We start from the raw sequence: 12,789 nt of genomic DNA, 5'->3' as shown, positions 1-12,789 counted from the left end.
CTCAGATCTGCGTACAGGAAGAGGTGGAGCTTTACTCTTTACTTAGAAACATTTCTCAGAACTGCATTTCTGGGAAACCAAAAAACTTTTAATCGGACAAGAATCTACCTACTGAGGACATTACATGACTGTTACTATGACAACCAGGAAACCACTTAGATGTTCCTATCAGATTAATGCTGTCAGTGTGGTCTTATTATTTCCGCAGACAAACATGGCCGGCAGCAAAGGGACTTTTTCAGATCCCTCCAGGTACGTCATCATTTCAACCAGACCAGCAGACTTAACAGCAGAATCTGAGGTTTAGAAAATCCTAAAAATCTGCCTTCGGTTCAATAACAAATAAGTCCACCTGTAGAAGGCACAACAGTCTCTTCTAGGATAAACATGGTAACACCTTGTACATAAAAGAACACATTCTGGGACTTTTCATGCATAGAAAAAGTGGGAAAGAGTTTTATGTAAGGATGTTGAAAGACTTTTGTACACTGTGAAATACAGTTTGTTTCAAATCACATTAAAATTAAAAATATATTTTTGTGTTCAAATTTGTTTTGGTTTGAACTCGACATTCCGAATTCCAATGAGTACAACTTGACTGGCCACAGTCACTTAGAGAGGTCACAACACTCAGAGTTCCACATCTTGAGAAGAGATTAAAGCAGACATTTGGACACAGATCAGATACCTGGACACAGATCAGATACCTGGACACAGACCAGATACCTGGACACAGATCAGATACCTGGACACAGCTCAGATACCTGGACACAGATCAGATACCTGGACACAGATCAGATACCTGGACACAGACCAGATACCTGGACACAGATCAGATACCTGGACACAGATCAGATACCTGGACACAGACCAGATACCTGGACACAGACCAGATACCTGGACACATCACATATCTGCTATTACTACGTTCAACCACTACTGTTCGAGAGTCATGACTTCTATATTGTGGAAGACAACCAGCGCTGTTCAGTGTCCGTCCTCCAGGAGACAACTGAGTGAGTAGTGTAGCTGCCATCAACGACAGTTGAATAAATAGGTTAAATAAATAAGTTAATACATATTTGAATCAATCAATAAATACACAAGTTAATACACATACATAGTAATACATACACAAGTTAATACACATGAATAGTAAGACATAAGAACAATTTAATGTCAAACTGCCTTTATTTTGTTTTATTTGTTTTCTTTGAAGTTTTGAAGTGACAGACGGGGGCGGGTTTACTGAAGGGACTGTTGTTGTTTGGACCACGTTCGCGGTACGGAGATACCTCAGTGCGCAGAGAGCGCTATTGCAAGAACATTGTATTCCGCAAGTGTATTTTGTGGAGTACATTGAAGCGAGGATTTATGTTTTTATGAAGAACTGAAGACCTGTTTTTTATTTCTCTCAAGTAAAGCGGCCAATGAGGTACCGTTGCTATCTTGCTACTAAATGTTGATAGACGTTAAAGCTAACGTGACATCATGTAGCCTTAAGGATACTGTTTACGCTACGTATATGGTGTCGATAAGAAAGTAATTGTTTGTTTCTGTATTTCTGTTTCTGTATGTCTAGTTCTCACGGCACACCTTTGCACATTCGTGTGAATAAATGCCAGTAAATATAAAGGAACGACTTGGTTTCGTGATTTCAACTTGAGGGGAGTAACAAGTAGTGAGGACAAAGTCCTGGGAAAACTGTCGTCTCTTACTCGATAATCTCAACCTTATTTCACGGGAAGGCGTCCAAATAGCTGGACATTTTAAGGACACTCATGAAAACACATTTTAAGCTTTTAATGTGTCATTTTGCATCATGGTTGGTCTTCACTTGCAGCATGTAGACTAACTGGAAGGTGCTTCAGTCTGCAGTCTGCAGTAAATAACAACAATAATAATAATAATAGATTTTCTTTGTAGTGTACTTTTCATTCAATGAATAAAAATGAAGCATAGTACATCAGAATGAAGGTGCAATTTAGCAGTCAAAGGACTTTTTTAAAGTCCCAGTCGTAGTGTACTTTAAAAAACACTTTAAAAAAGTCTTGACTTTGAATGAATGAAAAGTACACGACAAAGAAATTCTATTATTATAATTGTTATTTTTTAAACTGCAGACTGAAGCACACACAGAGTCCCTCTTCCCACGGGTCATACCACTATCACAGGGGGGAGGCGGAGGGAAGTAGCAACAATCTTCCAATTCCTCGGTTAAAAACAGAAACGAGGAGGTCCAAAACAACCAAGGAAAAGAAAACACCGGTGGAAAAGGAGGAAAAAAAGAGAGTTTGCGACGGTGCCCGTGATAAAACCAGAGTCAACATCGGACCCGCGTTTCAACGGTGGCGTGATCTAAGGGATTTCAAAGGGCACTAGGCGAATTCGACTTGATGTAGCCGCCTGCAGCGCGCTACCTAACGTGATGTATTGTGGGTTGAAAGCGATGCATGATGGCTAGAATTGTGTCCGACTTAGCAGCCGACTGCAAAGACGTCACAGGGTCGCGACCATATCACGTGACCCAAAACATCGTGGGAACAAGTTTTTAAGAGCCGCTTCTTGCGGCGCTTGGCAGCGCGGTGAACGGTGGCTGCAACCGGCTTGTCCACACCTCCGCTACATCGGAATGGTTCTCATTGGTTAAAAGTTCAATGACGTGTGTTCAGGTCTGCACTCGGCGGCCACCTTGTGGTGAAATTATAGTTTTTATTTTGGTCGCAATGATCTCATGGCTTGATCTTAAGTTCCGTGCATTGTGTTGTGAGTCGGCCTATTATATGTGAGGTCTGGTTAATACAAACATAGAATGATAATACAAATATACTGGAAAAAAGAATGCCTTCCACATGTCGCCTTGCGTGTGTGTATGTATATATATATATAGGCTATATATATATATATATATATATATATATATATATATATATATATAAAACATATCCTCTTTGGTTTGCTGCTGTGTTCTATCGCTTGAGCACCATAGTCACGTTGACTTAGTTGTCCGACTTGACGGCGTTTGGCTGCCGTCTCTTTTAGAGCCCGCCCCCTCAGACACCTGCAGCTCTCGTCGGCGTGATAAGTCAAGTCAAGCCAAGCCAAGACCATCCCGAACAAGCCTACTGAGTCGAGGGGGAGGGGCTCGGTGGTCGTGGGGGAGGAGCCTGAGAGTTGTAAACATTCAAATCTGACAGAGTGCCCTCGATCCGTCGGACTTGCCGACTGGGACTTTAATAAAAGACAAACTTCTGTGGTCTCTAACTTTATCTGTGATCACTCATTTCAAATGTTCATGTATTTTTAGGCTTTTAATGTGTCATTTTGCATCATGGTTGGTCTTCACTTGCAGCATGTTGACTAACTGATGCTGGTTCTTCCATTAGTCTCTCACACTGACGATCATATAGTAGATAGTAGATAGCAAACTAAGCCATGTGTTTGTTGTTGCAGGACGCCACACTGAGCCCATCACCAATGCAGTTAGAGAGGAGATTCTTGAAAGGGCCAGCAAGAGGAGCAGGACAAGTCCACGTCCCTCTGAGGGCTGCAGCCTCACATTTAGTGGGCCTTCATCAAGTGGCAGTTCTGGTTCATCGTACACCTGCTCATCTGACAGCTCAGGTGAGATGAGACGGATCATTCTAATTCTTCGCTCAGCTTGAATTTGATCTCCGTGATCTTGAACGTGGTTTCGGACTTCATTGAAATGAAGCCAGCATCGTCCATGCTGATCTTCAGATTGGGTTCGGCCATATTGCCCATTTGCCGGGTGGTGAAGCTCACACCGATTGCCTTCATGAAGTCATCGAAGTTCTCGCTGTCCCCATGTTGTCCCCCACTCTTTGAAACAGGAGACGTGAGACTGAGAGGTGGACAGCGTCAATGTTCATGCATGTTATTTTTATTTTATGTGGTGCTCCAAAAACAAATCATTGTATATTATAACAATACAAATCTATAATTATCTTCCTCCTGCTTCATTCCTTCATTAAAACTTGACAGTGTCAGAAGTCAGGATTCTGACCTGAGTTTGACTTCTGACTCTGCAGCTGAATTGCTGCATTAGTTTTTGCCATATTCTAAAGGAAAAGTCTAATTAGCATTTTGCTGAGGGGTTCTGTGTGACGCTAACTTCTGGGGTTCATCCCTGCAGCTGTTATCATGAAGCATTTGCAGCACAGCGCCACCTCCTGGAGTCTTGAGAGACGTAAATTCATGCTCATTTTTATTGTGCTTGTATTGGTCTATAAACAGGCAATATCATCTACAGTTTACTTTTCTTAAGAAATATCATTTTTATTTAGTTTCACGCTTTTTATTTTTCAGAACAAATTTAACAGAATGCGTAAACATCCGAGCTGATTCCCAAATAGTGGACGACATTATTTTAACATTAGATATTTGGATCATGTTAAGTATTCAATACATTTGCTACCTGTAAGCAAACTCTGAGGCATGGTACCGGTACCACATTCTGGAGACTGGAGGGGAATCAGCGACACAGATGGAGCTGTGGTGAACTGAAGTCAGATTGTAGGAAGTAAACGTGAGAAGAACTATTATAATTTTGATGACTCGCACACGTTTAATTACACTCCATATCATACGTTAGATCCGTGTTATCATGATGAACTCCAGCAGTGTTTTTGATGCTTTTACTGAGTGATATTTTTTTCATAAACACCTTCTTTTAAAATCCAACTCGTATTTTAAATCAAAATAATTTGAAATATTGAATCAGCGCTGTCACCGCAGGAGGAGGAGGAGGAGGAGACGGCCCGACTGCATGTAATATAGGATACAATAAATACCCTCCATTAGATCACTGCAGAACACAGCAGGAATAACTACATGTTCTCCTTATTTACTGTGCATATGTCATCAACACACATACATACAGCCATTAAGCCATCGTATACTTGTTACCAGTGGCGGTTCTACACGGGGGCCTACAGGGGCCAGTGCCCCTGTAAAAATGTCCCAGGCCCCCCCTGTGGCCCCCCCAGAGCTGACTGAATAAGCTGACTGAATGATAAAATGAAAATGAAATAAATTGATCAAGTTATTACGATTTTATGCGCTAGCGCCAAAAGCGGAACTAATGTGACTCAGCGCTCTACACGGAATAATTAGAGCGACGCACCCAAACACTGCCTTGCCGGATGCGAGATGAGAGTGAGAACGGCACTTTCCATTTTTTAATGTGCCCCTCTGATCAAACATTGGCCCCACCTTGGCCCCCCCAGTAAAATTTGTCTAGAACCGCCACTGCTTGTTACACTTTATCCTCGTTTTTAAACCACCAGAGCGCAGAGGAAATGCGCTGTAATGAGTGCCACGCTCGTGCGCGCTCAGTCGTGTAGCGTGGAGAGCGCAACTTTACCAAACTTCATGAGGCAGACTCTACCACCCGGCAAAGGTGGTAGAGTCCCCAGCATGATGACCCCAAGCCACGGACTGCGGTCACGCCAGCCGCCGATTGAAAAAGCCCCGTCAAGCCAGCCGCCGCTGAGTAGGCTATCAGTTGCGCATCTATTACTGCACTTACGGTACGGGTGCCCGACGTGGCCAAAATGGATAGGAAAGCAGTTTTTATACCCGTTGCAACGGTTAAACATGAGAAAAATGATAGGTTTGCTAATATTTTCAATGTATTCTAGTTGTTAATGATACTGAATATTATTTTAGCAAATATCAAGCCATTTTACTGTATGATTTTATCATAAATTGACTTACAATTCTTCCTTAAGAGGTTTGCTAATATTTACAATGGATTCTTGTTCAGAGTGATCCTGACTATCATTATAAAAATATCAAGACATTTTACTGCATGGTTTTTATACTAAATTCAATTCATAATAATCCCAGTATCAAAGTGCATCATGGCGAATGGATAATTTCCTGATTTTCAGAAATGAATTAAACGTCATTATTTTTTATTTAAGATACGAGTTGGATTTTATTCCTTAAGAGGTTTGTTAATATTTTCAATGGATTCTTGTTGAGAGTAACCCTGAATGTTATTATAGAAAATATCAAGACATTCTACTGTATGGTTTTATAATAAATTCAACAAATTTAATTTGTGTCAAATCTCAGTGTCATATTTAAATTTGACACTGGGATTTTATGAATTGAATTTATTATAAAACCATACAGTAAAATTACTTGATATTTTCTATAATAATAGTCAGGGTTACTCTCAACAAGAATTAATTGAAAATATTAATTTTAGCATCACCACTTATTACTGCTTAATATTATATTTATAAATGATAGATACCACTCAAAGTGGTCCAAGACTGATCACATGATGACGTGAAACTACTTGAATTTAAAAACTGGCAAAGTGATTGAGAACAATGATTTGACACGTTGGAGTCAAACATTTCTTTACAACATTAAAGAGACCAATCGGAAACGGAGACAGACTTTGGACTTTCGATTGGAGGAACTGTTTGGTCCCAGAATGCTCTCTGCCAACTCGTCAGCTGTTTGCTCTCAGCTGGAACACAAAAACAAACAATATGACAAAGTTCACAAATATTGCTGTAAATATGATAAAAAGTGACTTTAAAATACTCACCACTTTTTTAACCGTTAGGAGCTAAATGTGTCAACATGTAGCCGTTCATTTCAGAGTGTGTCACGTGAAAAAACAGACAGATACATCACATGATGTAATATATATGTATTTATTTTCATTTGCACAAAGATTCCAGAGGAGCAGTCGTTGGATGTGAGGATTCCTCCATGTTGGACTTCACCACTAAGAGCCCTGTTCCATGTTGTTCTTGTACTATGGGGAGCTTTGCTCCGTTCTATTGACTGGAACACTGTTGATGATGTGAGCCTTACCGTTACACTGAGCCTGCTAGCACTGCTAGTTCACTGGACCATAGATTACCATCCGCATGAACACCTGGGTGATTCATGCATCTGGTTTTAAGTCCAAACACTGGGACTACTATCACTGCCATGCACCAGCATTTTCCAAACACAAACAGTCCTTGAGCTCTTGCTTTGACTTCATGATAGAATTGTGAATAAATAGTGAACGGCAAGTCGTAGTCTGTCTTCTCTTTAGTCTGTCTTCACAAATCTCAAACAAACCAACACGCTGAACAGATCTCAGGCTCCTCCAACAAAACTCCTTAAAAAATAAATCACAGCACTTCAAAACCACAACGTACCACATGAAATAGTCTAGAAATCAAATATAGGCAGAAAATGGAACATGGAAACATGAAATGAGAGCTTTGTGGTCGATTGTAATTCCTAAACAAATATACAAAGTCAAGATTTCAATGTTCTACTTCAACTGCATCGACCTGCTGCATATGTTTCTTATGTTTATTCAGATTGTTTGCTTAGTTTTGACCATATTTCTCATCAAAATCTGTTCAGTACAAAAATGGGCAAACTCCCTGAGACAAATGCTTCATCATTATTCTATATACAGACTTTTTTAAATTTACTTGGATTTACTGATCATCCCATGGCCTCATATTTGTTAGTTTTTTGGTATTTTTGTTTCATTTTGCTTTTTGGTTTCTCTTCTCATCATATAAAACATCGTCATGAATAAAAAGTCACGATAAACAACAACATTCCTTAAACTAAGTCAAATGAGCTCAAAACTTATGAAAAATAGCAAAATCAAGTACAATTGTTATAAAATGAGCAAAAATGATTAAGAGTAAAATCCTGAAATACAAAATCAAATTCTTGTTTATAAAGTACAACATTAAGTCAACACTTTATGTACAAAATGAAGCAAAATTCATATGAAATATGAATTTTGGTTCATCACAAAAATAAGCTGTTCATTGGGATTCTCTTCAGTTAAATGTGTCCTGCTGCCCAAATCGACTTCATAACAACAATGAGCCATGTGAACCACAAGGGGGCACTGATGTGAAGTCATGATATGTGACTAACAGATGAAGTCAGTGTGAAAACAGTCTCTGGGACCTCCAACAGGACTCTGCAGTCCTGGTGCTGGGAGATTTCAACCACGTCTCCATGAAGAAACCTGTTACCATAGCAACAACAAGCCTCGCTTCAACAAGGAAGTAAGGCGCCTATGCAGTGAGACAAATGCTGCATTTCAATGTGGCGACAAAGACCAATACAAACTCCTTAAATAGCAACTTCAAAAGGCAGCTCAAACAGCTGAAGCCACTTCTAGAGTCACACCTGAAAACAAGCTCCAAGTCCATGACTTTAAGGGGGTTTGGCAGGGCCGGCACACAATCACTAACTACAAGACCAAGCATCATGTGAGCCCCCCTTCCTGAGAGGCTGAAGGATTTCTAATAATAATAATAACACATTCAATTTATATCATGCTTTTCTGAACCCAAAGACGCTTTACAGACAAGAGATAAACAGACCATCAGACAAAACAATGACAGAAAGAAGAGAGGTTGGATTTGTGGATGGAGAGGAGACCGGCTGATGTGGATCTGAGGGCCCGCGAGGGTTGGTAGGGGGGGATGAGGTCAGGGAGATGAGGGGGGGCCAGATGTTGGAGTGCCTTCTAGGTGAGGACCAGGATTTTGGAGGGGGGCCGAGTACAGATCCCTGGGGAACACCCTGTGTGACTGTGGCTGAGGAAGAGGTGTGGTTATGGAGGGAAATAAAGTGGGATCTGTTGGAGCCAGCTGAGTGCGGTACCTTCCATACCGAGGTCTTGGAGCCTGGAGAGCAGAATGTTATGGCTCACGGTATCGAAGGCTACGCTCAGATCGAGGAGGGTGAGGATATTGAGGGAACCTGTGTCAGTAGAGGTGAGGAGGTCATTGAGGACTTTGACGAGGGCTGTTACAGTGCTGTGGAGGGGGCGAACACCAGACTGGAGGGGCTCAAACAGGTTATTAATGTGGAGATGGGATTGTAATTGTGTCATTTCTACTGTAGATTGGAGTCCAGTGAAGCTCAGACCAGCTCTCTCAGTCTCCCCACCCTAGGTTGGCTGGTCCACCCTTTTCAATCTCAGAGCATGACTTCAGAAGGCTGCTCCACCATCAAAACATCAGGAAAGTGGCAGGGTGCTTACCAGGGTGAAGTAGAACAGCTGGTGAGGTGGTGCCAAGACAACAACCTCATCATCAATACATCTACAAGCAAAGAGCTGATGGTTGACCTCAGAAAGAAGGCAGCCCAACACCTCCCCCTCTCCATCTATGGCCATCTTGTTGAGAGGGTCTCCTCCTTCTGCTTCTTAGGTCCCACCATACACCAGCCCCTCTCATGAGACCTGAACATCAGTGTCATTGTCAGCAAAGTCCAGCAGAGACTCCACTTTCTCCATCAGCTGAGGATATTTGGGGTTAGCAACAGAGAGAAAGTAGTGCACAGAACCTCCGAGGTCATTGGCTGCAGTCTGCTTACCATCGCCTCACACTATGACACCAGAATCATCAGGAAGGCTAGAAACATCCCCACTGACCCCTCCCACCCAGCACATCACCTGTTCACTCTTTTACCATCAGGGAAGAGGTACAGAAGCATCACCAGCAGATCCTCACGCTTCAGAGATAGCACCTAGCTCCAAACCCCCCACTTCAACATGGACATCTTTTCATGTCCAGAGTAATAACAATATAGTAGAAATGTGATCAGTCATATTTCCAGAGGAACATGCGTATGAACATGAGCTGGTGTCGGTGTGTTAGAAACCCATGTGGATGTGAGAGGAGCTCCTTGGAGGTGCTACTCTGCTCCCCGAGCTCCTTCCTGTTCAGTCGGCCCTCCTTCAGCTGCACCAACGCCCAGGTTGTAATAATCCGGCTCCACGTCCTCCCGTCTGCCCGGCTTCTGCCCCCTGCTGGCCTGGAGAGACGTGACAGCACACAGACATGTGACTTCCTGCATGGCTCCTCTCTCCAGGTCAATGAACACAGACTGAGTCAGTGCTCTCAACAACAGACATGTGTCAGTACCTTACAGTAGAAGTAAAGGCCGACCTGCGCCGACAGCAGAATCAGCGGCACGGTGACCAATCTGATGATGACAGGTCTCAGATCTGATGATCAAACACATGGACAGTCATCACATGACTCATCATGACTCCAACAGCTGCCATTCAACACAAACTAGGGACCTGGCATTCTGTCCTCCAGTCCATTGTTTGCTGTCACCATTTACAGACCTGGTTTCACTTTGTTCACTAGATCAGGGCTGGATTCCAGAAAGCAGGTTTAGTTCAAACTCTGAGTTTGTTAAGCCTGAGAAGAGGGACACTCTGGGTCCTCTGTTCCACAAAGACAGTGAACCTAAACTTCCACCTAATAGATATGGAAGCACATTGATTGGAGCAGCCTGACGTCGGGACACGATGTTCAGAATCAGAATCAGAAAGGAGTTTATTGCCGAGCATGGGCAGACTGGCAATCTGGCATCAGATTAAAACCATATGTCTTAGGCTGCCTGTTTGCACAATATTCTTCTGCTTCATTTTCAGCTGCAGCCACATTCTTTTTGTGTCTGTGGGATTAAACCTAAATCTAAAAGAATATTATTACATTTCACTTCTTTCAGTCATAATCAGGAATTGAACAGTCAGCTTACCTACGACAGTGACAGAGAGCAGACGGCTCTCAGAGGAGAAGTTATGAGAAAGAACATGGACGTGATAAACACAGCTGTAGCGTCCCTGGTGGGCGGGCTCTGCAGCAGGAAACAGGAAGTGGGCAGTGTGATTGACAGCTGGCTGGGTGTAGTTGTGTGCTGAGTTGGAGGAGGTGAAGGTGAGCTGGAAGGAGCCTCCTGGGTACTGTGGCTGGACGGAGCAGAAGACGATGAAGGTGGAGCGCCTGAACGCCTGAAACCCCTGCTGCTGGGCCTCGGAGACCCCGTCCATGGAGGAGGACACGGAGATGTTTGGCTGCAGCAGCAGGTCTGTAAAGACAGAGAGATGATGAACGGTCACATGAGGCTCGTTGGAGATGAACTGCTCCTCGCCTGGAAAGTAGACGAGATCAGGCGGCAGCAGCAGGAGGCGGAGCCTAAAAGCTGCCGTGCAGTCCAACACTTTCCAGCAGCCTTCATAGACGTCACAGGAAGTTATAGAAACAGTTACATCCTGTTAGATGCTACCTGTAGTTTGTGAACACGTTCAGATTGATATATTTTTTAAGAATTCATTTGGATTTATTCATATTTGTTCATAAATATCTGGAAATGTGTGTATGTTGCATTTTATTCTCTCCTTTCCTCTCTTGATGTCTGCCTCATAAAGCATGATGTAACTACTTGTTTTGATAAGTGCTATAAATAACCTTTATTATTGTCATTATAATTATGGTTATTATTATTATCAAACACAAAAGATATGTTTGAAAACTTTTATTGCACAACATGAGACTTACAGCCCATAATCTAGCGTTAAACATTAGAATGAGATCAAGATACGCTGTGGAAACAGGAAGTGATGTCACAAGTCTGCCAGGTGAAGCTCAGCAGTCTATGGAGGGTCTGAAGCTTCCAGAAACCAGCCCACTTCTCTACATTCTAGGACGTCATTGTCCTGGAGAACTTTACAGTTCAGTCCAGTGGAAACCACTGACTGTCACTGGGACAGAGGAAGGAACATACTGGGAACACTGCTGTCATAGATGATGTCATAGATGATGTCACTGAGGGGCTTACCTGAGCAGGTGAGATTCAGGATGGAGTAAGAGGAATCTGATGTTGCACACTCCCTCAGAGTGGATCCAGAATGAACACAGTCAGACCTGATCCACCACACAGGTCTTCTTGAGGACTCCTTTCTCCGTCCTACAGAAACAGCAGAGCCACATTCCAGCTCTCTACAGACAACAGCTGCTTCCTTCAGGGTCCAGACAATGTCAACCACTGGTCTCCAGTCTCCCTGTCTCACCTCCAGTGTTCCAGCACAGCGACTGGCTCCTCCCACCAACCTGACATCATCAGTCTCTGAACAGAAAGAAGAGAGTCGTCAGTCAAAGAGCAAAGTGAGTTTGATGAGAACAGAAATGAACCAGATCAAAGCTGCAGCTCCTCTTCTACCTGAGCAGGTGAGTCCAACAGCTTTGCCAGGTGAGCAGGTGTTTCTATCTGAGCCTGAGCTTCTACAGTCCAGGAGAGCAGACTCATGGCCTCCACACTGGAACTCTTTGGTCCACGTTGGAGCCCCCACGTCTCCATAGAGCGCCCCCTGGAGGACTGAAGGAGCCCCACAGCCAAGCTCCCTACAGACCACCTCTGCATCCTGCTGGTCAAAGTCAGCTTCACACACTGAGGACCACCACTGGTTGGACTGGTTGGACTTCACCTCCAGTCTGCCTGAGCACAGACTAGTCCCATTCAGCAGCCTGACAGAGTCTGGAGAGATGATAGAAGATCAAATAGAGAGAGAGAAAAGACACCAGACACCAGAGAAAAAGATGTCATGAAACTATTCAGTGATTCAAACTGGACTCAAAACAATTCCACCATCAGTTCATCATGAACACCAGAACACATGGTTACAACACCACAGCCTGCAGCCATGTTCCATCACATTCCCGTGTCCTCGTGGCTTAAGGGTGAAGCTGATGTGGTCTCTGTCCCACTGTGACACCGAGGTCCACAAGCAGACAACACAACACTTCACTAACTGTGGATGCTCCACGGAATAAGGCAGGGAGACACCAACTGTGCCACGTTAACACCATATCAGCCGTGTGACAAAGAAATGTGTTGCACTCTCTTCACACAGCACTGCTGTTGCAGAATAGTGGGGACGTCCATGTTCTCCCTCATGGTCCTCATGCAGCC

At 43.2% G+C, this 12,789-nt stretch overlaps 1 protein-coding gene across 1 annotated transcript in view; it reads right to left on the bottom strand.

Annotated features, from left to right (window-relative positions):
• Nucleotides 1-3,639: 3,639 nt before the first annotated feature.
• The window catches only part of LOC311010056 (uncharacterized protein), a gene marked incomplete at both ends in the record, with an annotated part of 47,058 nt that continues 37,908 nt past the window's right edge, over nucleotides 3,640-12,789 (bottom strand). The window contains 6 exons of the mRNA XM_084004537.1: nucleotides 3,640-3,843; nucleotides 8,732-8,860; nucleotides 9,065-9,228; nucleotides 10,579-10,908; nucleotides 11,659-11,787; nucleotides 12,040-12,354. Coding sequence (XP_083860663.1) covers nucleotides 3,640-3,843; nucleotides 8,732-8,860; nucleotides 9,065-9,228; nucleotides 10,579-10,908; nucleotides 11,659-11,787; nucleotides 12,040-12,354 — 1,271 coding nt within the window. The remainder of the gene's footprint in view (nucleotides 3,844-8,731; nucleotides 8,861-9,064; nucleotides 9,229-10,578; nucleotides 10,909-11,658; nucleotides 11,788-12,039; nucleotides 12,355-12,789) is intronic.

This window comes from Eutrigla gurnardus, assembly GCF_963514095.1.
Source record: "Eutrigla gurnardus genome assembly, chromosome: 24".
Taxonomy (NCBI): Eukaryota; Metazoa; Chordata; class Actinopteri; order Perciformes; family Triglidae; genus Eutrigla; species Eutrigla gurnardus.
This window is presented reverse-complemented; position numbering and strand designations above follow the sequence as displayed.